General features: G+C 44.8%; 1 protein-coding gene across 1 annotated transcript in view; it reads left to right on the top strand.

The window, feature by feature from the left end:
- Positions 1-25,539, top strand: part of LOC126236253 (protein singed) — a 374,185-nt gene that overhangs the window by 192,084 nt on the left and 156,562 nt on the right. The window contains exons 2-3 of the mRNA XM_049945404.1: positions 1,143-1,316; positions 5,916-6,206. Of these exons, the coding sequence (XP_049801361.1) occupies positions 1,152-1,316; positions 5,916-6,206 (456 nt within the window). The 5' untranslated portion in view covers positions 1,143-1,151. The remainder of the gene's footprint in view (positions 1-1,142; positions 1,317-5,915; positions 6,207-25,539) is intronic.

Raw genomic sequence — 25,539 nt, 5'->3', positions numbered from 1 at the left:
TGTGGAGTAACTTCCTAATCGAATGCAGGAGGTTATCAAGACCTGGTTCAAATGGCTCTAAACACTATGGGACTTAACATCTGAGGTCATCAGTCCCCTAGAACTTAGAACTACTTAAACCAAACTAACCTAAGGACATCACACACATCCATGCCCGAGGCAGGATTCGAACCTGCGACCGGAGCAGCAGCGCAGTTCCGGAATGAAGCGCCTAGAACCGCTCGGCCACAGTGGCCGGCCAAGACCAGGGGTCGAATTTAACGATATTCAATGATGCTTGTAATGATTTCTGTGGGGACTGACGAATTTTTTGCACGGTGACCTTACTTACGTGGTGTAAAGTGCGGTGTTACGTCGAAACTCGAACATGCTAATCAACCACAGCTTAAAAAAATCGGTTGTATACGCCAACAACAACAACGGCAACAGTAACAAACCAACAGACAAGACGCACAGATGTTATGTTGAAACTCATTACAGGATGTTCAAAGTTCTGTAAACACGGTTACTTTCGCGATTCACAATCTGTAGGACAAAAAAATCACTAACCGTAAAAGGTTTTTAATAGTAAAGCTACAATAACAATGTGCAAGGTACACAAATATTTTGTAAAGAAGAAACTGCATTTAACAATATTAAGTATTCCGCGATACTGCCGTGTTTAAAGATAAGTGTGTCTTCGTGACTGGCAGCAGAAAATGTTTTTATGAGAAAAACGAAACTACAGTTTATGTACCTCTCACACTTAGTTTTTCATCCTACAGAACAAATGGACAGCACGAAACCAAAGGAATAACATACGAAATAGGACGATAATGTCCCTCTTTACTGTTAACAAGAAAACTGCTTGATGCACAACTTCATGTATCAGCCTCACGGCGTTTTTGTAAACAAGTTTGAATAGCAACATCCTGAGAAAATTAACAGTCGATTTTGAAATGTTTACGTTCCCATTTCTTTTTAGTTTCACTATTTAAAGTTGTCTGGGGTCTCACATATAAGTTTTGATCCCACGAACCACACCTGACTATTATACAGTAATAACAGCAACTGTTTTTTCGCGCCGCTGTCTTAGTTTTTACTTTTCTTTCTGTCATGAATTACATCCGACGTGTAACAGTGTGAACTGTTTTGTGTTCCAGTTCAGCACAATGAACGGCAGCGTAAACGGTCACGATGTCAATGGTGGCGGCGACTTGGCTCCTCCAAAGGGATCGTGGACCATTGGGCTCATCAACTCCAAGTTCCGCTACCTCACCGCAGAGAGTTTTGGCTTCAAGATCAACGCTAACGGCACCTCCCTTAAAAAGAAGCAGGTAAGCCAAAGCTATGTTTTCTCCTGAATGAGACACGAGCATTAATGCTCGTAAGGAAGTTCTGTACTTTTACACATCTGTACATAAATAGATTTGTGTATGGAACGGCGTAATGTTTCCGTGACAGAAGGGCACTTACTTCGATCCTTGCAGCGAAGCCAACGAAAGTAAGCAGGAAATCAGAACAGCATGAAACTGAAAGTGAATACTACTCTCCTCGCGCCAGTGCAAGATGCTACAGCTTCCAGTCCTGTCAGTTGGTAGCGATGCTACAGTCTCATCTGCCAACGCTGACTCAGTTTGAGCGCTAACAATGAGATGGTTGAGTTCCCCGTTAGCACTTCGCTACTCGTACTGCGTATGCGCACAGAACACTTACCTCTTAATGTGCCCGTCGGCCATCTGTAAGTTACCGGTCATCTCGTGGCGCAGACACAGTGTCTGGGTTCATTGCGAGTACAAGCGCCGAGTATTAAGAGCAGTACTCCGACCTACGAGGTGCATTCAAGTTCTAAGGCCTCCGATTTTGATGAAACTGGCGTTACTTCTCGACGTAATCGCCTTGCAGACGTACACATTTTTCACAACGCTGACGCCATGATTCCATGGTAGCGGCGAAGGCTTCTTTAGGAGTCTGTTTTGACCACTGGAAAATCGCTGAGGCAATAGCAGCACGGCTGGTGAATGTGCGGCCACAGAGAGTGTCTTTCATTGTTGGAAAAAGCCAAAAGTCACTAGGAGCCAGGTCAGGTGAGTAGGGAGCATGAGGAATCACTTCAAAGTTGTTATCACGAAGAAACTGTTGCGTAACGTTAGCTCGATGTGCGGGTGCGTTGTCTTGGTGAAACAGCACACGCGCAGCCCTTGCTGGACGTTTTTGTTGCAGTGCAGGAAGGAATTTGTTCTTCAAAACATTTTCGTAGAATGCACGTGTTACCGTAGTGCCCTTTGGAACGCAATGGGTAAGGATTATGCCCTCGCTGTCCCAGAACATGGACACCATCATTTTTTCAGCACTGGCGGTTACCCGAAATTTTTTTGGTGGCGGTGAATCTGTGTACTTCCATTGAGGTGACTGGCGCTTTGTTTCTGGATTGAAAAATGGCATCCGCGTCTCATCCATTGTCACAACCGACGAAAAGAAAGTCCCATTCATGCTGTCGTTGCGCGTCAACATTGCTTGGCAACATGCCACACGGGCAGCTATGTGGTCGTCCGTCAGCATTCGTGGCACCCACCTGGATGACACTTTTCGCATTTTCAGGTCGTCATGCAGGATTGTGTGCACAGAACCCACAGAAATGCCAACTCTGGAGGCGATCCCCCAAAACAATTCTCTCCACTTTCTCGATCATGTCGTCAGACCGGCTTGTGCGAGCCCGAGGTTGTTTCGGTTTGTTGTCACACGATGTTCTGCCTTCATTAAACTGTCACACCCACGAACGCACTTTAGACACATCCATAACTCCATCACCACATGTCTCCTTCAACTGTCGATGAATTTCAATTGGTTTCACACCACGCAAATTCAGAAAACGAATGATTGCACGCTGTTCAAGTAAGGAAAACGTCGCCATTTTAAGTATTTAAAACAGTTCTCTTTCTCGCCGCTGGCGGTAAAATTCCATCTGCCGTACGGTGCTGCCATCTCTGGGACGTATTGACAATGGACGCCGCCTCATTTTAAAACAATGCGCATGTTTCTATCTCTTTCTAGTCCGGAGAAAAAAAATCTGAGGCCTTAGAACTTGAATGCACCTCGTAGAACGATTATTCGGTCCGATGTGGGCGCTCCAGAAATCATTGCAATTCTGTGAAGTATTCAGTACCATACGAATAAAGGTCTTGGAATGCATTAGAGCATGATTAATGCCAATCTCAGAGATGTGGCGAGCCGTTAGAAGGATCCACGTTTGTAGCCTCACTTTAAAACTAATGTAAGTGTGCAAGGATTTTGAAGACAACATGATTCACTAGCAGCTACAGACGAAGACGAACGTTACCTTTCCCTCACAGCCTAGGGGAATATGCGGTGCAAGGTGTATGAACTGTAGCAGCCTAGCAATCGGTAAAAGAACTGTGAATATGAATTCAGAATGTCCGCAGTGGTCTCGATGGAAATGGCCTCTATGCAGATAGGCTCATGTTGCATGTGTCATTAATGACGTCACATCGTAGTGCGCAAGTATACGACATTACAGTTTCTGTGTTGTTCTGAAGTACGTCCGAAGGAACACTGCATCGTACTTCAGAACAACAAAAGCACTGCTATGTCGTATTGCCCGCCGACACCGAGCAAGCGACATTATCGGGACTTCATGCGATATCAGTGACGACGAGTGAAAAAGTGTGCCGGGCTGGGACTCGAACCCGGTATCTCGTGCTTACTAGGTGTTAACCACTGCGCCACCCGACACAGCGTTTATCTCAAATGCGCGGACTATCTCAACACTCTCCCCGGCTGACCCACACTCCCACGTAGAGCTAACTGTCCACAGTCTCCAACCATGCCCTACATGCTGGTAAATTTTAGATGCAGGTCAAATGTAATTGAAGTTTGTGGATTCATTGCTCATCGAGACGTATGAATTATATAAATGCGTGGTGTCTGTTCTTACGTACATGTCCGAAATCCTTGCTGTTGGGTATAATGTTCATCCGCATGCTATCGTGGAAGGTGCCCGTTACAGACGTAGTTCAAGCACAGGTCGGCGCTGTAGGCTAGACTAACTGATCTACTGGCGTGTTTATTCTAATGAGGACTGATATCGTCGTTCGATGCTGTTACACTTCAATTTTTTGCGTATGGCCATGAAGGAGAATTATTGTCTTATCGTTTAAATAAGACTTCTACGTTATGACGTTTTTTTTTTCTTCCTGATACGCTTGTACTTCCGCTGGTCGTTCATGCAGCCTCCAGAGTTCTTCTTCGTAGTAATACTCTTCCCATTGTTTTTAAGTGGCGAAACCTTTTCGGCCGGTTTCTCTCTATAGTTCCTTCTACGGATATGATATGAAGCGTGTTTCGCATTATTTCATTTCTTACCCCGTCCCTTCTCGTCGAACTCTCTCGTAGAAAGCACCACCCTGTCGCTTGTATTGTACTAAGATCTTTCTCCGTCCAGGCCAACATTCTCATCCGTAGGTTAAAAATGGTAGATAGTATGATTTTTATATCACAATCTTTGCTGTAACAGGTACTTTTCAATTGCTAATTATGTGTGATACACAATAATAAAGATTTTGAACAATTTTCTATCCGATTTGAAATTTGTTCCTTGACATTTTCTTTATGGGTTAGCGTATTTCCTAGATATTTGAAAGAACATATTTTTTAATAATTTTTTTCCATTACAACTCGCATCCTTCATTCCTTTGCTGATTTTGATTACCTCATTTACTGCAGTGCTTGCTTGTGCAGTAATTTACCGACTAGTAAGGTCATCCGAAGACCAGTATCAGTTGCAAAGCGATTTAGAAAAGATTGCTGTATGGTGTGGCAGGTGGCAGTGGACGCTAAATAACGAAAAGTGTGAGGTGATCCACATGAGTTCCAAAAGAAATCCGCTGGAATTCGATTACTCGATAAATAGTACAATTCTCAAGGCTGTCAATTCAACTTAGTACCTGGGTGTTAAAATTATGAACAACTTCAGTTGGAAAGACCACATAGATAATATTGTGGGGAAGGCGAGACAAAGGTTGCGTTTCATTGGCAGGACACTTAGAAGATGCAACAAGTCCACTAAAGAGACAGCTGACACTACACTCGTTCGTCCTCTGTTAGAATATTGCTGCGCGGTCTGGGATCCTTACCAGGTGGGATTGACGGAGGACATCGAAAGGATGCAAAAAAGGGCAGCTCGTTTTGTATTATCACGTAATAGGGGAGAGAGTGTGGCAGATATGATACGCGAGTTGGGATGGAAGTCATTACAGCAAAGACGTTTTTCGTCGCGGCGAGATCTATTTACGAAATTTCAGTCACCAACTTTCTCTTCCGAATGCGAAAATATTTTGTTGAGCCCAACCTACATAGGTAGGAATGATCATCAAAATAAAATAAGAGAAATCAGAGTTCGGACAGAAAGGTTTAGGTGTTCGTTTTTCCCGCGCGCTGTTCGGGAGTGGAATGATAGAGAGATAGTATGATTGTGGTTCGACGAACCGTCTGCCAAGCACTTAAATGTGAATTGCAGAGTAGTTATGTAGGTGTAGATGTAGATGTACCCTCTGCCAGCTCTCCAGTTGTTCCTCCAATTTCTGCTTATTATCTTGCCATATAATCACACAGTCTGTATATGCTACGATTTTCATGTCATCTGCTGGTGAGACTCGGCGAAATTTCGTTACGATGTTGTCAATGACAACATTGAAGAGCACTGGTGAGAGCACACTTCTTTGTCGAACCCTTTTCTGCTCTGAACAATACTGATTTTGTCCCACCTGTTACGACACAGTTGAGGCCTAGAAGGCCAGTAATAACGCATAATCATTGCCTTCAGCAATCAAACGAGACTCACATCAAAACCTCGTTTAATATATAAGTGTGGACTCGGATGCCCCAGTACGTACAGCAAGTGGACGGACGTTTTGCAGATCTGGACGCTGGAGCCGAGCAAGGACGCCGGCTCGACCGTGTACCTGCGGTCGCACCTGGGCAAGTACCTGGCCGTGGACTCGTTCGGCAACGTGGCGTGCGACAGCGAGGAGCGCGACCCGGGCACGCAGTTCGTCATCTCGGTGGCGGACGACGGGTCGGGCCGCTGGGCGCTGCGCAACGTGGCGCGCGGCTACCACCTGGGCGCCTGCGCCGACAAGCTCACCTGCACCGCCAAGGTGCCCGCCGACGCAGAGCTCTGGCTCGTGCACCTCGCCGCCAGGCCGCAGGTATGCCTACGCTACAGTAACAGTACCTCTGCTCTTGCTGCGTGTTTTCGCTTCGTAGAAAAAGACCGAAAGAGCCGTTACAAAAGAGAGACCTGTACAAATTTTAAAAATAAATTAACTACTGGCCGTTAAAATTGCTACACCACGAAGTGATGACATGAGGAAAGTTCACAACCTATTTCTCATACACAAACAACAGTTGATCGGCGTTGCCTGGTGAAACGTTGTTGTGATGCCTCGTGTAGGTAGGAGAAATGCGTACCATTACGTTTCCTACTTTCATAAAGGTGGGATTGTAGCCTATCGCGATTGCGATTTATCGTATCGCGACACTGCTGCTCGCGTTGGTCAAGATCCAAACACTGTTAGCAGAATATGGAATCGGTGGGTTCAGGAGGGTAATACGGAACGCCGTGCTGGATCCCAACGGCCTCGTATCACTAGCAGTCGAAATGACAGGCATCTTATCCGCCTGGCTGTGACGGATCGTGCAGCTACGTCTCGATCACTGAGTCAACAGATGGGGACGTTTGCAAGACGACAACCATCTGCACGAACAGTTTGACGACGTTTGCAGCAGCATGGACTATCAGCTCGGAGACCATGGCTGCGGTTACCCTTGATGCTGCATCACAGACAGGAGCGCCTAAGATGGAGTACTCAACGACGAACCTAGGTGCACGAATGGCAAAACGTTTTTTCGGATGAATCCAGGTTCTGTTTACAGCATCATGACCGTCACATCCGTGTTTGGCGATATCGCGGTGAACGCACATTGGAAGCGTATATTCGTCATCGCCATACTGGCATTTCGCCCGGTGTGATGGTGTGGGGTGCCATTGGTTACACGTCTCGGTCACCTCTTGTTCACATTGACAGCACTTTGGACAGTGGACGTTACATTTCAGATGTGCTACGACCCGTGGCTCTACCCTTCATTCGATCCCTGCGAAACCCTACATTTCAGCAGGATAATGCACGACCGCATGTTGCAGGTCCTGTACGGGCCTTTCTGGATACAGAAAATGTTCGACTGCTGCCCTGGCCGGCACATTCTCCAGGTCTCTCACCAATTGAAAACATCTGGTCAATGGTGGCCAAGCAACTGGCTCGTCACAATACACCAGTCACTACTCTTGATGAACTGTGGTATCGTGTTGAAGCTGCATGGGCAGCTGTACCTGTGCACGCCATCCAAGCTCTGTCTAACTCAATGCCCAGGCGTATCAAGGCCGTTATTACGGCCAGAGGTGGTTGTTCTGGGTGCTGATTTCTCAGGATCTATGCACCCAAATTGCGTGAAAATGTAATTACATGTCAGTTCTAGTATAATATATTTGTCCAATGAATACCCGTTTATTATCTGCATTCTTCTTGGTGTAGCAGTTTTAATGGCCAGTAGTGTACAAAGAACGTGTCAGTAAATGGAAATATGAGACAAGTCACTAAACATGTGTTCAAAACACACACCCGCAGATATACGCTTTAATAATCTCCGATGGAAAACCATAACACATTTTGCTGATAGTATCCATGTATACCATTGAATGTACGTGCAAAATCATGCCATTGTACGACACGCAGTACACGAAATAGGACATGAACAGGGTCATGCTTGAAAACCTAGCTTTTTCTTGAAACGGAGCTGAAATTACCCAGATCATACTCATCCAGCGCTTGAAAATGGGAGCACTTAGCGACTGCCAAAAAACTGTAAACATAATTTGAAACCTTTCCTAACTTTTTTCTCGCTGTTTCCTTCGTGGGAGATAGATTCTTTAAAGAATCGGGACTGGGGACCCTACTGCTTACTATTCTATCGCTTGAGCCTTGTCCCACAGCTACGCAGGGTCAGCCATCGTTAATTTGGCATGTTAATATTTAAGGGGTGGCCGGATGCCCTTCCTGCCGCCACCCCGTACCCCCTGGGACGAAATGAGTGTACCCCCAACTGTCTGCGCCGAGTGTAAACCATGGAATAGTGCGAATGTGTCCAGATGTCTATGAGCTGTGTAACTGAGGCGGAACATGGGGACCAGCCCGGTATTCACCTAGCGGGATTTGGAAAACCGCCTAAAAACAACATCCAGGCTGGCCGGCACATCGGCCTTCGTCGTTAATCTGCCGGGCGGATTCGATCCGGGGCCGGCGCGCCTACCCGATTCCAGGAAGCAGCGCGTTTGCGCTGTCGGCTACCCTGGCGGGACACCGTACTGCTTACTATTCTGACGGAAAGAAGTCGCAACAGCGAGAAGAAGTTGTACGACAGAAACGAAAGTTCGTAGTCTTGTGTTTCTACATCTGAAACATGCTCTCTATTCAGATTTCGCGCCTCTCTTATAAAAGTGGCGCTAATAGCGCCGCTACGAGGATGCAAATCGGATTTGCTTTAAATACACGCAGTAACGGTCGTTGGCATTAGTTACCTTTGAGATTGGACGTAGTGAGTTGGTGCTGGTCAAGAATGTCTTTAAGGCGACAAAGACGCCATTATCAACGCATCACTGAGTTTGAACGAGGTCGTTTAATACGACTACGAGGAGCTACATGTTCCTTCTGCAATACTACAGAAAAACTTGGCACTACTGTAGCCACTGTACGTAATTGCTGGCAGCGGTGGTCACGAGGATGAACGGTCGCAAGGAGACCGGCTTCCGGACGGCCACGTGGCACTACTTGAATTATATAATACACAAAAGAAATAACAAGTCTGTAAAATACAGATTGCTTCTCATATGCATAATTATTATCCTCCCTATGAACTTCATGCCCTTCAAGTCTCCTATATGAGAACTTACGGGAAGATCCAGAATGCAGGAGCGATAGATTTCAGAACCAGAAACTGAACGTCTTGGTATTTTTTTTCCACCAGATATTCCACTCTTACCCGTCTCGAATCAGGCAATCAGTAAGCAGATTCTGTTTAGTGCAGCAATTACCAGGGCGCCTGCTTCGTGACAAAGGACTACAAGGCTTTGCGCACAATTGGCCACACATTCATTGGAAGCGTCCTCGTGTTCAGCATGCCAATAAAGCGGCAAAAGTTTTTCTGCTTAGTTAGAGGCCTTGCCGAGGGAAAGGATTTCTTTTGGTGTAACTATACTATCCTGAAAGGGAAGCAGTGGTTGGGAAGGGAGTGAGGCAGTGTTGTAGTCTCTCCTCGATGTTATTCAATCTGTATATTGAGCAAGCAGTGAAGGAAACAAAAGAAATATTCGGAGTTGGTATTAAAATCCATGGAGAAGAAATAAAAACTTTGAGGTTCGCCGATGACATTGTAATTATGTCAGAGACAGCAAAGGACTTGGAAGAGCAGTTGAACGGAATGGACAGTGTCTTGAAAGGAGGATATAAGACGAACATCAACAAAAGCAAAACTAGGATAATGGAATGTAGTCGAATTAAATCGGGTGATGCTGAGGGAATTAGATTAGGAAATGAGACACTTAAAGTAGTAAAGGAGTTTTGCTATTTGGGGAGCAAAATAAATGATGATGGTCGAAGTAGAGAGGATAGAAAATGTAGACTGGCAATGGCAAGGCGTTTCTGAAGAAGAGAAATTTGTTAACATCGAGTATAGATTTAAATGTCAGGAAGTCGTTTCTGAAAGTATTTGTATGGAGTGTAGCCATGTATGGAAGTGAAACGTGGACGATAAATAGTTTGGACAAGAAGAGAATAGAAGCTTTCGAAATGTGGTGCTACAGAAGAATGCTGAAGATTAGATGGGTAGATCATATAACTAATGAGGAGGTATTGAATAGAATTGGGGAGAAGAGGAGCTTGTGACACAATTTGACTAGAAGAAGGGATCGGTTGGTATGACATGTTCTGAGGCATCAAGGGATCACCAATTTAGTATTGGAGGGCAGCGTGGAGGGTAAAAATCGTAGAGGGAGACCAAGAGATGAATACACTAAGCAGATTCAGAAGGATGTAGGTTGCAGTAGGTACTGGGAGATGAAGAAGCTTGCACAGGATAGAGTAGCATGGAGAGGTGCATCAAACCAGTCTCAGGACTGAAGACAACAACAACAACAACAACATCCTGAATATAAACGTTATTCAAGGAGGACGCGGTACGCTGTTAGCTGTGAACAAAATGTGGTGTACTCCAAGCGGAAGGTGAGAATAACTCTTGTGAGAATAACTTTTTTTCACTCCATCATTTAACTGATTGAAATGCCAAACCTCTATCACTACGGCTCCAGCTCGAAAGTTTGGCGTGAAACGCGCGGTTACAATTTTTCCCCGATGCCGTTTATTGGATCATGCAGCATTACTCAGACCTTTGATTTGATGTAATAATGTAACTAATATGTGCAGCTGCTTGCTACTTATAAAATTTAGTTCAGAGTATGCAAGGGTTGTTTCATGCACAGTACCACTGCCTGTAGGGTGATGCGAAAGACAAAACGCGCGTAGGTGTAAAAATTTATGCTGTGGTCTGCATCCTGTGACTTACGTATCTCGTGGAGAACGGACTCCACAGTTACTCCGATAATTCCCTGGCTGGCTCGTTGAGGGCAGCACTCTTTAATTGCTCTCTGTGAGTCCAATCTAAGGTACAGGCAAAATAATGCGGTCGTCGTAAGTTTTCGCATTGTAAATACATAATTTTCTCGTAGCACCGCTGGATAACAAAGTCCCGAGAACGTAATTTGTGTAGTTGCGTCGAAAATTTGTCGGACCACACGGTCTCATTATCGCCATAGCCACAAACAAATGTCACAACGTAACACGGGCATGTATACGCTAGGAGATGCATCTTGCATCTTAAGAACAGTCTAATGTTTGTTAATATACAACACCCTGAACTATGTGTAAATATAATTTTGTGAAAAAAAACTTACTAATTCCAGATTGGGAACAAAGCATAGCAGTGAAAGTTCCAATCCGTGGACACGACAATGCTTATCGCAAACGAGGCAGAGATTGTGAAAACGCTGATGCGAGTCACGTGTTTTCCCGTGCCGCATAATCTGGCGGCCAACTGTTCATGGAGAAATACAGGAAATACAGTCGATTTCAGTGGGGCAATCAGTTGAGTAAATTAGATCTTTATCACTGAAAAAGGAATAACCACTTTGAAATAGTTCTGCTACCCAGAACCGTTTTATAATTACGAAAGAGGAAGAAAAGGAGGTACAGGGATGAGGAAGGGCAGTTTTACACTGCATTTATCGTAGCACCTGTTCAATTTTGTGTTCGATAATATCAAACTGATAGAGTACTGGTAGGGTACTTACGTGAGTAAAATCTCCTGAAGCGCCCAGGAACAAAACAAAACTATACTTGTTGACCAATTGTTTTTCACTGCAGGGCATCATACCATTATAAACATGCACTAGCTGAGCAGTAGTTCGGCCTCTGAATACGACGTAGCCATCTGATGAACAAAATGTTTAAAACCAATTGTCGCTAGACACGATGAAATGTTTTAAAACAGTGTCATTACGTTAGTGGAGTTACAGTTTATTTTAGAACGTACATTGACAGAAAAAAATCGAAGCACCAAATTATAATTACTGTAAAATAATGAAATTTCTGGAATACTTTAGTCTAGGTAACATATCTGAGTAATTAATATTGCAAGAGTACAGCTTAATGTAGGTGCGACATAAGCCATTGTAAATAAGAAATGCCGATACATTAACAACGTGTGTAACTACCAGAATGATGGATGAAAGCATGAAAATGTGCATGCATTGTATTGTACAGGTGCAAGCTGTCATGTTGTGGGATGGAGTTCCATGTCTGCAGCATTAGGTCGGTCAATACAGGGACGGTTAATGCTGTTTGCGGGTGACGCTGAAGTATTCGTCCGATGATGTCGCATACGTGCTCGACTGGAGACAGGGTGATCGAGCAGTGAAGGCAACATGTCGACACACTGTACAGCATGTTCGATTACAACAGCGGCAGGTGGGCGAGCGTTATCCACTTGGAAAACACCCTCTGGAATACTGTTCATGAATGGCAGCACAACAATCACTAATGACGTACAGATTTGCAGCAAGGATGCGTGCGATAACAACGAGAGTACCCCTGCTGTCATGAAATCGCATCCCGTACATTAGCTCCAAGTGTTGTAGGTCCAGTGTGTGTAGCACGCAGACACGTTGGTTTCAGACCCTCAACTGCCCTCCTCCTAACCAACACCCGGCCATCACTGGGACCGAAGCAGACTCAGGTTTCATCAAGAAGCACAACAAATCTCCAGTCTGCCCTCCAGTGAACTCTAGATTGACTGCACTGAAGTCACAAATGGTAGTGGTTTGGGGTCAGTGGAATGCACGCTACAGGGCATCCGACTCGAAGCTGTCCTTGAAGTACCGTATTTCTAGGTCCATTGTGTTACTGTCGTGGACACTGCTTCTCGAATTGCCGCTGCAGATGCAGCACGATGCGCCAGAGCCATAGGCCGAACACGATGGTCTTGCTCTCGGTAGTGCCGCATGGCCGTTCGGAGCCCAGTCCTCCTGCGACCGTACGTTCTCGTGACAATGGTTGCCAGCAGTCATGAACAGTGGCTAAATTTCTGCCAAGCCTTTCTGCAGTGACACAGAAGGAACCTCCAGCTTCTCGTAGCCCTACTACACGATCTCGTTGAAACTCTGTGAGGTGATGATAATGGCATCTTTGCGTCGTTAAAGACATTCTTGAGTAACATTAGCTTACCACATCCAATAGCAAAGGTAATTAACTTTCACAATCGTTACAGCCTGTATTTAAAGCAAACCTGATAGGCATCCTCATAGTGGCGCTATTAGGGCCACTTATGCGACTGTCGCGAAATTTGAGTAGAAGTCATCTTTCAGATGTAGAAACATACCTACCAACTCCCATTTATGTCCCACAACTTCTTCTTTGCTGTTCCTTATCTATATAAACGACTTGGGAGACAATCTGAGCAAGCGTCTTCGGTTGTTTGCAGATGACGCTGTCGTTTATCGACTAATAAAGTCATCAGAAGATCTAATCAAACTGCAAAACGATTTAGAAAAAAATATCTGAATGGTGCGAAAAGTGGCAGTTGACCCCAAATAACGAAAAGTGTGAGGTCATCCACATGAATGCTAAAAGGAACTCGTTAAACTTCGGTTACACGATAAATCAGTCTAATCTAAAAGCCGTAAATTCAACTAAATACCTAGGTATTACAATTACGAACAACTTAAATTGGAAAGAACAGACAGAAAATGTTGTGGGGAAAGACCAACCAAAGGGTGCGTTTTATTGGCAGGACACCTAGAAAATGTAACAGACCTACTAAGGAGACTGCCTACACTACATAGGGAGGAACGATCACCACGATAAAATAAGGGAAATCAGAGCTCGTACGGAAAGATATATTGGTATTCATTCTTTCCGCGCGCTATACGAGATTGGAATAATAGAGAATTGTGAAGGTGGTTCGATGAACCCTCTGCCAGGCACTTACATGTGATTTGAAGAGTATCCATGTAGATGGATGTAGATGTAGATTTGTTTCCATCAGTGCTTTCTACCGTGCAACCGTGGACTTACAAAATGCCGGCCACTGACAAACTAGTTGATTATAAAACTCTACCTTGTGCACATATCTAACATTAATTGTTACATGTGTTTTATTGTAGTATCGGGAAAACGTCAACAGCTGCACTATTAATACCTCACAGTAAAAAAAAAAAAAAGCCTAGTAGTTTTAGACGTGCTGCACTCTTGTAATAGATACGTTAGGAATCCAGGGCTTTGAGAGAGCAGTCGCCAAGCTTTTTAATTCATGAAACTAAGAGAAAAATGCTTCCTGAGCGGATGGTATTAATAAACTTTCGGTGAGAATCCAATCTAGGCTATAATTATCCATGCCAAATGAGAAAGTTTGCAGTTGCAATGCGAATTGCCGCGTGTAGCAACGCAGGAGGAACTTGAAGCTGCACTTGCAAATAAGCCTGTTCTGAGGAATGCTACCCAGATCCCCTTAGCTCCAGATCTCTACCACTCTGACACAGATCTCCCAAGCCTGTTACCTGGTTTATTGTGCACAGAATTATGTCAGAACAACATTTGCAAGTACCATTGTCCACCTAACTCATTTGTTATCTACAGCTTTCACTGTTCTTCGTTTCCAGTCAGCAACCGGAACATGGAAAAATCACTTCAGGCTTCTTTGCGCCTCCTAACGTGTAATAGCTGTTTACGATAAACCTTCTTGGAAAGAAAGCGCGGAGGCAGAATTTATACAGTCTGTTATGGCCGTGCTGACTGAATAGCAATCATCTCTTGCTGTTGGCATATTACGTATCACTGTTACAGCAACATGACCTGCACACATTTACATGTTACGGTACATCAAACTCATTATCTACAGACTGATCATTTTGCATATTTGAATTTTGTATTGCGTCCTTTGATGTCACGAAGCACAATGGCACTTGATTTTACGTTTCGGCTGAGTATTCACGGTTCTTTAACGCGTTCGGCCATCATAACACTGACCCTCGCGGCAGACGAAAGAGCTATCGTATATACGATCTCTATGCAGTCTTATTCACTAGTCGCTACTACCACGTGTTAAACCTTATCAGACTTTGAATTAGTTCAGGTTTTTCGTATTCCAGCTTGTTTCAATTTTCACAAACGTTTGCGTGTATCTGTATTGCCCTGTGGAGATTCACAGACACCACCCCTGAACACGACGTCAATATGTTGACCAATGTGGCAGGTCATGTGGTGGCGATGAATGACTCGTCGAGGTGTTCAGATGACTAACACTGTATCAAATCTGGCAAGAGCAACAATCTAGACATTTAATAGATATTATTTTTTACGACAACGTCAGTACAGTTCAGACTCGACCCACGAAAATAATAAGAACACAAAAAGATTTTAGGCTAACTAATGAGCCAATAGACACACCTCCATAAAGATGCTAAATTCTTTGTTATGCTGTAACTAGATTCGACGATTTATCATCTTCTGGCAAACTGCAGAGTTTAAAAATGACACCTAACAAATGCCAGTTAATTTAAAATACGCTAACGGAAACAAAATCGCAACGCCAAAAAATAATTAATGTAGAGTAATGAATTTTCGGGAATACATTCATCTAGGTAACATGTAAGAGATTAACATTGCAAGATCACAGCGTATTGTAAGCGCGAGATAAACCATTGCAAATTTGAAATACTGGTACATTAATAACCTGTGTAACCTCCAGAATGTTGAATGCAAGCATGCAAACGTACATGCATTGTGTTGTACAGGGACCGGATGTCAGTTTGTGGGATGGAGTTCCATGCCTGCTGCACTTGGTAAGTCAGTAAGTCGTGGATGACGCTGTAGTCGCCGTCTGATGATACCCCAAATGTGCTCGACTGCGGATCGAGGAGGCCAAGGCAACATGTCGACACCTGTAGAGCGTAGTGTGTTCCAACAGCATTATGTGGGCGAGCGTTATCCTGTTGAAAAACAACACCTGGAATGCTGTTCATGAGTGGCAGCACAACAGGTCGAATCACTAGGCTGACGTGCAACTTTGCAGTCATGTTGCGTGGGATATCCACGGGAGTGCTCCTGCTGCCATACGAAATTGCACCCCAAACCGTAACTCCAGTTGAAGGTCGAGTGTGTCTTATCAAGCACACAGGTTGGCTGCAGGCTGTCAACTGGCCACCTCCTCGACGGCTATCGCTGGCACCGAGGTAGAACCAACTTTCATCATAAAACTCAACAAACCTCCAATGAGCTCTCGCTTGACACCACTGAAGTCACAAATGAACGTAATTTGGGATTAGTGAAATGAAAGTTGCAGGGCGTCTGGCTCGGAGCGACCTTGAAGTAACCGATGCAGTACGATGCGCCAGTCATATGCTGAACACTATGGTCTTACCTCTCGGCAGTACCACGTGACTTTCCGGAGCCTGGTCTTCTTGCGACCTGACATTATCGGGAGCACCACTGCCAGTAATCATGTACAGTGGCTACATTCCTGCCAGGTCTTCCTGCAACATCGGTCAAGCAACATCCAGCTTGTCGTAGCCCTGTTACACGACCTCTTTCAAACCCAGTGATGGATTGGTAATGTCGCCTTTGTCGCCTTAAAGGCATACTTGACTAACATCAACTCACCACGTCCAGTCCCAAAGGTAAGTAACAAGCCCACGAACGTTACAGCGTGTATATAAAGCAAACCTGATTTGCATCCTAATTGCGAAACTGGCGTGAAATTTGAGTAGACGTCTTATTTCAGGTGTAGAAATACATGTACTAACTTTTGTTTATATCGCACCGTTCCTTTTTAGTGCTGCGATTTTGTTTTCGCCAATGCATGCCACATATACAGGGTGTTACAAAAAGGTACGGCCAAACTTTCAGGAAACATTCCTCACACTCAAAGAAAGAAAATGTTATGTGGACATGTGTCCGGAAACGATTACTTTCCATGTTAGAGCTCATTTTATTACTTCTCTTCAAATCACATTAATCATGGAGTGGAAACACACAGCAACAGAACGTACGAGCGTGACTTCAAACACTTTGTTACAGGAAATGTTCAAAATGTCCTCCGTTAGCGAGGATACATGCATCCACCGTCCGTCGCATGGAATCCCTGATGCGCTGATGCAGTCCTGGAGAATGGCGTATTGTATCACAGCCGTCCACAATACGAGCACGAAGAGTCTCTACATTTGGTACCGGGGTTGCTTAGACAAGAGCTTTCAAATGCCCCCATAAATGAAAGTCAAGAGGGTTGAGGTCAGTAGAGCGTGGAGGCCATGGAATTGGTCCGCCTCTACCAATCTATCGGTCACCGAATCTGTTTTTGAGAAGCGTACGAACATTTCGACTGAAATGTGCAGGAGCTCCATCGTGCATGAACCACATGTTGTGTCGTACTTGCAAAGGCACATGTTCTAGCAGCACAGGTAGAGTATCCCGTATGAAATCATGATAACGTGCTCCATTGAGCGTAGGTGGGAGAACATGGGGCCTAATCAAGACATCACCAACAATGCCTGCCCAAACGTTCACAGAAAATCTGTGTTGATGACGTGATTGCACAATTGCGTGCGGATTCTCGTCAGCCCACAAATTTAAAATTTGATCACGTTGGAATGAAGCCTCATCCGTAAAGAGAACATTTGCACTGAAATGAGGATTGACACATTGTTGGATGAACCATTCGCAGAAGTGTACCCGTAGAGGCCAATCAGCTGCTGATAGTGCCTGCACACGCTGTAATAGTACGGAAACAACTGGTTCTCCCGTAGCACTCTCCATACAGTGACGTGGTCAACGTTACGTTGTACAGCAGCAACTTCTATGACGCTGTCATTAGGGTTATCGTCAACTGCACGAAAAATTGCCTCGTCCATTGTAGGTGTCCTCATCGTTCTAGGTCTTCCCCAGTTGCGAGTCATAGGCTGGAATGTTCCGTGCTCCCTAAGACGCCGATCAATTGCTTCGAACGTCTTCCTGTCGGGACACCTTCGTTCTGGAAATCTGTGTCGATACAAACGTACCGCGCCACGGCTATTGCCCCGTGCTAATCCATACATCAAATGGGCATCTGCCAACTCCGCATTTGATAACATTGCACTGCAAAACCACGTTCGTGATGAACACTAACCTGTTGATGCTACGTACTGATGTGCTTGATGCTAGTACTGTAGAGCAATGAGCCGCATGTCAACACAAGCACCGAAGTCACCATTACCTTCCTTCAATTGGGCCAACTGGCGGTGAATCGAGGAAGTTCAGTACATACTGACAAAACTAAAATGAGCTCTAACATGGAAATTAGGCCTTTCCGGACACATGTCCACATAACATCTTTTCTTTATTTGTGTATGAGGAATGTTTCCTGAAAGTTTGGCCGTACCTTTTTGTAACACCCTGTATAGTTAACAATGTCGAAGTAAATAGGCCTTGAGTATAGGACATCATCTGGTTAAGAACAGGACTCATAAAACTGTCGAAACTAATTGGACGATAAAGAAGATTTTAGCGCCTTTGATGTGGTGTACATAAAAATGTCATTTATCAAATCTGTGGAAGACTTTATAAAGAATTCTAGTATTAGACAGAAACTGGCATTAAGTTTAGCGAAAGGTGATTAGGGTTTGATGTCCCGTCTACCACTAGATCATTAGAGATGGAGCACAAGTTCGCATTGGGGATGAATGGGAAAGGAAACCGGCCGTGTCCCTCTGAAAGGAGCCAACATTGCATTTGCCTTAACCGAGTTAGAAAGAAGACGGAAACCCAAATTGGACGCCCGGACGAGAATTTGAACCACGGCCTTCTCGAATACGAATCTGGTTTCCTACCACTACGCTATCTGACTTGGTGCGTGTAGTAGTTAAACAGTGCGGTAGCCCAAGCCCCTAAATCTTCTCTAACGAACTGCCGCACCAGACTTCAGTGTAGTGGAAAAGTGCTGGTGAAAGGATAGCTTTTTTACATCGACGTGAGGAGAGATTAATTGTGAGCTCGCAGACACAAATTAGCTCCGTAAAGGTCACATCGAGTGCTAGTAGCGGGAAAAATCGCGAGAAAGGTCAGCACCGAGGAGAGTGGTGGGCGAGGCGTCTGGTACGGGGTCTTGGCAGGACTGGAGGACGGGAGTCGGGTTGCGTAACTGCGCTACCGGCTTTCCACCTGCGCAGCGGTTGCTGCTGCCGTGGCCGGTGACTCATCTCCGTAGCCTGTGTGGAAACCTCCCTCACACGACCCTGCAGTGTAACTGCGTCTGTCTGTACGTGTGTCCCCAACGTATGTATTCTAGGTATCGCTCGACAAAGCCAACCGTAGACCCGGCTGTAGCGAGGACTAACCATGGTCACGTGACGACTTATTGCGCCGTTCCAGGTCGACGTAGCTGGAGGTGGTGGAATTATTCTTTGGCTCATTCATAATGAGCAGCGTAAAGCAAACTGTGTGCAAGATAGCTGTAGTTTCTCTATTTTTACAATACTGTGGAAAGCAGTACTGTGAAGTGTAACAGCAAATATGAAAGATGTGATTGTGCAAAAAAACAAAAAATAAATAAAAAGTTCAAATGTGTGTGAATTCATGAGGGACCAAACTACTGAGGTCTGTGTGTTGAGACACGCTTGTTCAAAATGATTCAAATGGCTCTGGGCACTATGGGACTTAACTTCTGAGGTCATCAGTCCCCTAGAAATTAGAACTACTTAAACCTAACTAACCTAAGAACATCACACACATCCATGCCCGAGGTAGGATTCGAACGTGCGACCGTAGAGGTCGCGCGGTTCCAGACTGTAGCGCCAAGAACCGCTCGGTCACTCCGGCCGGCCCAGACACACTTGTACTCTGCCCAGAATTAAAGATTGATGTTGTCCCACCACAGTTCTCCGCCTGTCCTGTTTTATCAGTCTGCCCAGCCTATGACGTCTGTCATCTGTAATGAGGGAAGGCCACCCAACCGAACACCGTCTGGAAGTAGTTTCACCATGTATTGAAGACACTCACCACAGCACTCCTCGAACACTCGACAAGTCGTGCAGTTTCCAAAATGCTGGTGCCAAGCCTCCAGGCCATCATAATCAGATAGATCACGCGCATTCTCCGTATTACACACGGACAGTACGCTCACTGATACTGCATGCACCGTGCTTGCGTCTGACTAGCAGTCATTCCTCGCCAGGTGACGCTGCTATCATCTGGACGCCTTTGAATCGATAGTAGGTCGTTAGTCATAATGTTTGGCTGATCAGTGTACAGTGATGAATCAACATATCATGATCACTGCCTACAACGAGAGTGAATAGCACATGATGGTGTTGCGAGCACGTGACGCGTTAAGGTAAGTGTGTAAGGAGATCAGAGACGAATTGGAAATAATTCTAGCAACGTTACAGGCCGTAGGCTGGGAAATCCACACATACTCTAAACGATTTTGACATATTGTTAAGGCACGGCGCCTGAGAACGAGCATCTCAGAAACTGCTGCACTCATAAGCATCTATGGAAAGTTCTTGAATAGACGGTAAACCCACGAATAGGCAACAAGATGTTGGACGTCCACGCCTCAGAAGGGAACGTGGAGATCGAAGGCTTGCCCTCTCTGTCAACCAGAATAGGCTGCTATTTGTGGCAGATCTGACGACAGAGTACACTGCTGGTGCACACGCAACTGTTTCAGGGCACACGAGTCAGGTCACTTTATTGAACGTGGAGCTCCGCAGCAGATGACTTCTACGTGTTTCCACGTGACGATTGCAGTGGGCAGAGGATAATCGGAATTGGACCGCGGACCAGTGAAAACCGCCTGGTCGGATGATTCACGTTTCTTGTTACACTACATCGATGGGCGTGTCCAGATATGTCGTCATATAGGCGAACTGCTTCTCAAAGCATGCATCACGGCCACGGACGTAGTCCGGTGGAGGCAGTATTATAGTACGCGGACGTTCACCGGGCTTCCATGCGACCTGGATGAGTAATTGAGGGCACCATGACAGCTGCGGACTACGTCAGCATTATTACCGAGCACCTGTGCCCCTTCATATGTGATGTCTTTCCCGACGGTGATGGCACTTTCCAGCAGGATGTACATGTCAGAAGGCCAGAGTCGGGCTAGAATGGCTTGCGGAGCATGGTAGTGAACTCACGTCTTTGTATTGACCAGAGATTCGCCTAATTTGAGCCAGGTGCAACATATTTGGGCCGCCAGCTCCGCTCCTACAGACCATTGGCCCGTAATTTATGCGATTTGCATTACCCGCGAGGACTCGCCCAACCATGTTACCCAGAATCGGTGGTGCATTGCGTTCCAAGGATGGACCAACACGCTATTAAGCAGACGGCCACAATACTTCAATCATTAGTATTTATTGGATAACTTCATTATCTGTATCCCGTATCATTTCAAAATGGACTTTCAACTTCTAAAGAAAAATGTCGAAAGGAGTGAATGTTATTTATTGTTCGTTTCTTGACAAAGGCTTCAAAATGGTTCAAATGGCTCTGAGCACTATGGGACTTAACATCTATGGTAATCAGTCCCCTAGAACTTAGAACTACTTAAATCTAACTAACCTAAGGGCATCACACAACACCCAGTCATCACGAGACTTGACAAAGAGTCGCGCGTAAGTTCAGTCAAACGGATGGAGAATGAACGATACGCATATGCACATGTGAGCTGTTGGATTGAACGTGCCTAACTGGTGATGGGCAACATCCTTTTTTGTTCTGATCACGGGGTGCGACACGTCTTGATGTGGGACACACGTGGCGTCGGGATCGTCGGGCAGTGACCTTGGTTCTTAATCGTTCAACCGCCGCCCTAGATTCAGGAATATCAAATGGTTGAAATGGCTCTGAGCACAATGGGAATTAACGTCTGAGTTCATCAGTCCCCTAGACATAGAACTACTTAAACCTAACTAACCTAAGGACAGCACACACATCCGTACTCGAGGCAAGATTGGAACCTACGACCGTAGCAGCAGCGCGGTTCCGGACTGAAGCGCCTAGAACCGCTCTGCCACAGCAGCCGGCTCAGAAATATCGGTTACAGATGTGTGCAAGAGGTGCACACCTCGTTCGATAGTCCCAGATGTGGTCAATAAAACTGAGATCGGGTAATCTGGGTGACCACAGAAGCACTTACATGACCAAACAGTGTTCTTCAAATAATTCTGACGTAATTGGGAAGCAAGTGGGTGACAGGTTGCCTGGCTGAGAATGCAGGTGGTTTGCGACATGCTGTAGGCGAACGAATGGATGAAAATTATCGTTTCCGGCAAGAGACAATGGCAGACGTCTCACGAACCACCTCCATGTAACATGTAAGCATCCTGCACAATCCCAACTGTCTAAACGGTAACCTTATTTATTATTTATTAGAAGTGGGATGCATCGCCTCGTACTGTTTTTGACGTTCTCATACGCTTCCGTCGACGTTCATTAATGTGTAGCGTGACGCATTTAGTCTAGGCGACCTCTATTGGAGCGTCGAGTGTTTGTTGGCAGTGTGCATGCGGCCATGATAATCTCTCGTTCAGATGTCACTCCAGCGCCAGCATAAGGCCTAAAAACATCCTCGTCTGTCTCTCTCTCTCTCTCTCTCTCTCTCTCTCTCTCTCGCTATCGGAAAGGGGACATGCAGGACTCTTTCCTTGGGTAGGGGTGGATATGTTGTGGCTTCTGGAGGCCTCTCCAAGTGAATACTGAGCTGGCGCCTTCGGAAACCTACTGCAGATATCTTCTTGCGTCATAATTCGACAAGGATTTTGCTCGTTCGTGATGACCTTGTTGTCGTGGAACGATAAGTAAGACGTTTCTTCCCCACTAGCTCATTAGTCTACTAATATCCTCTCTAAGCTGGATAGGTCAATTAAGTTTATGAAAAAATTTGAATTTTCAATTTGAAGGGATTTTTTTATAAGAGTCAAACAACGATAACCCAGAGCTCTTCCTGGCCGAAAAAAATTTAATTCTTTGGCGGCATCCGACTCTGATCTCTAGAAGGTCATTAATTATCTCACAAAGTGCCACGGCTTGGATGTGTTGCCGACGGCACCACAAAGAGATGTGGGTTTGCCCCCTCCCTCTCGTTCTTTTTCCGTCTGTTTCTTTTCTTTTTAGAATCACGGGTACTTATGTTGGTGTGCAACTCTTATCACTACTTTATGCTGAGAACAACCAGGAGTCATATAGGTTCTTCGCTTTTCTCTAAAAATATCTTAGATTGTTATAGCAATTCAGGTCCCTGTGCATACAATATGTTGCTGACGAATGCTAGTGTCTGGTAACAAGCCAGTCTATTGTGATGGAACAACGCAGGAAAGAGTCTGTCAAACTAATTTGAGAAATTTTAACGTTATTCTAAAACCGCACGGACATTCCCTGCTAGGTTCCACGTGCAGTCAACGTGGAGCTTCACTTAATAAGCCGATTTTCCATGTGTCTCTCGCATCGAGGTATCAGCAATTGGTTCCCCGCTAGGGATGCAATTTCTACCCAAAGCAAAGGGACACACAAAAAATAAAGGAGCGGTGTCCTAGAGAGTAGTTGCGTATAACTGAAACATTGGCTCATCCCGGAACATCTCTTGCAGACAGGGACAGCGAAGGTGTTCATCAGCTTTCACTTCCTTCATAATAACGTTGTTTCTTACCGCAAATCGTCGGAAATTGTCGTGTTTCTGTCATTTGTATTGTTTCGTAATGGTGAATCTCAACGTTAGCCGCCTGCAATCTCGAGGAAAGCGAAAGTTGTAATGACGCGGCTAGGCGAAATTACCGAGATTTCCTCTTTCCGTTGCAGGGATTGCAGTTTTTTCAACTCTTACAGCGTCAAACTAACTTTACTAAACTCGTACGCCATTCTTCCCATGGCTGTTTTGTGCTTTTACATGCGAACTACTTAAACATTTTCATAAAATGTATCGGATCTCTGTCGGAAACGGATATTCTTTATGATCCGGTAAAATTTCTCTGCGTATAACGGGAACAACTGACTACTTCGTCAACGAAAGTCAGTCTGCATACTGCATCGTGAATGTCATTAATTATGAGAGACAAAGCGGTTGCCTGTATTTTTAAACATTAGTAATCTCTTATGTATTTTGAAGCGTCTTACTCCGTTACTATTGTCTTTTAATTACTATCTTCTTACTTCTATTTGTCTGCTCACTACTTATCCCGTTTTTCTAATTAGAAGATGCGACATCCACAAGCCAACGTCATATTGTCTACCTGTATGGAGGATACCCATCTATCCGTTGATTCTCTGTTTCCTTCACAATGTGCTGTCATTTCGCGAGAATCGTAATTTGAAGCTGGTCGAAGCTGTTCATTGAAATTTTTTAAGTCTTTTTGGTATATATGTAATTAATGGTATAAATTTGCGCCTCTGCTTCTCGCCGTTTATTTTTCCACAAAAAGTTGCATATCTACGTATCTATTTTCGAATGCTATGTAAAGTCCAAAACTACAAACGAGGGAACTGTAGGAAGCGCACGGAAAGAAGCTGGCATTGGAAGATTACTGCAGACAATCCACTGTTCATGTCAACAAACATCACACTGAAATGACGATGCGCTCAAGGTGGCATGCTAAACGCTTGTAAGCAATGGTCGTGTCAACGTAGAGTAAGCGTAATAAACGCACGGTAGATGCGTAACGTATGTTAACTACCGAGGTCAGTACGACCATATACATACTGGTCGTAAACCAGACACGTTAATAGCACCCGCCGTCCGCATGCGAGCGAACGCCACACGGTGTGCAGCATTTAAATAGCTCGGTCGCTAGGTTCCCACGTAGTTGAACAGCGCATAGGTAATAATGTCTTACTGGGGTAGTTAGAAAAGTGATGTTGCATTTTCGTCAGAACGGAATGACGGGAAGTACCACTGGAATAAATTTCATTGCTGACTATTAGTACCTATATTATTTCACACAGTGCGAGTACATCAAACATCTCTGTAGTTGCCTGACCAACAGAGCACATACCAAGAGCCATTCGAAAATAAATATGTAGATATGCAACTTTTTCTGGAAAAATAGGAGGGAGCAAACTGGTATTATTCCACGAGTATTTGTTCGCATAGAAAAACAGTGCAAGTGTTCTATCATATCACCGCCGTGCAAATATTGGAATGAATTAGATCCCTCTAACATTTAGCGATATCTATCCAGAACTATTTAAAGTAGATCGGCGACATAAAACTACTTTTGGGGAAGACATGTGCCAGGTGGAGATTATTGGGAGGATCGTAAAGAAGTTTGATTCTTCTATCTTGCTAACAGAACTCTTGTTTGGCCGACTCATGGTTATTACGTACGAAACGTTTACGAAGGTAGATTAAACGGAAGATACAGAGAAATCCGAACAAACTCTGCGCAGTTCGATACAGGTTTGTTTCGCCCGCGTGTGTACCAGAAATAGTTAACAGTCGATAATGTAAACACTGCAAGTAGAAGTTGTAGGTCACTTAGATTTCCTTGGAGAGCGTACGTCCCGAGAAAAAGAATATACATCCACCTACATACATCTCGCTTAATGCACATGACAGCAAATTTAAGGAAAGTCGCTCAAACTCGGAGGCCTACCTGTAGTCGTTCTTGCCGCGAAGAGAACTGGAAGAGCATAACATAAACTGGTACGCTGTGAATCCCCCATCAGACACTATTCGGTTGCTTATGTCCAGTAGATTTAAAAACATCGGCCTTCCCGCTTTTCCTCACTCAGTGTAACTTTACTGCTGACCACGCAATGTCGCTCGTAAAGCAACAATGACTAGGTCGGCCGAAAAGAGCATCTGGCCAATTTTTTCGTTCCGTTTTTCATTTAGTAAACGGATATCTTA

Source organism: Schistocerca nitens, chromosome 2 (genome assembly GCF_023898315.1).
Source record: "Schistocerca nitens isolate TAMUIC-IGC-003100 chromosome 2, iqSchNite1.1, whole genome shotgun sequence".
NCBI classification, from domain to species: Eukaryota; Metazoa; Arthropoda; class Insecta; order Orthoptera; family Acrididae; genus Schistocerca; species Schistocerca nitens.
This window is presented reverse-complemented; position numbering and strand designations above follow the sequence as displayed.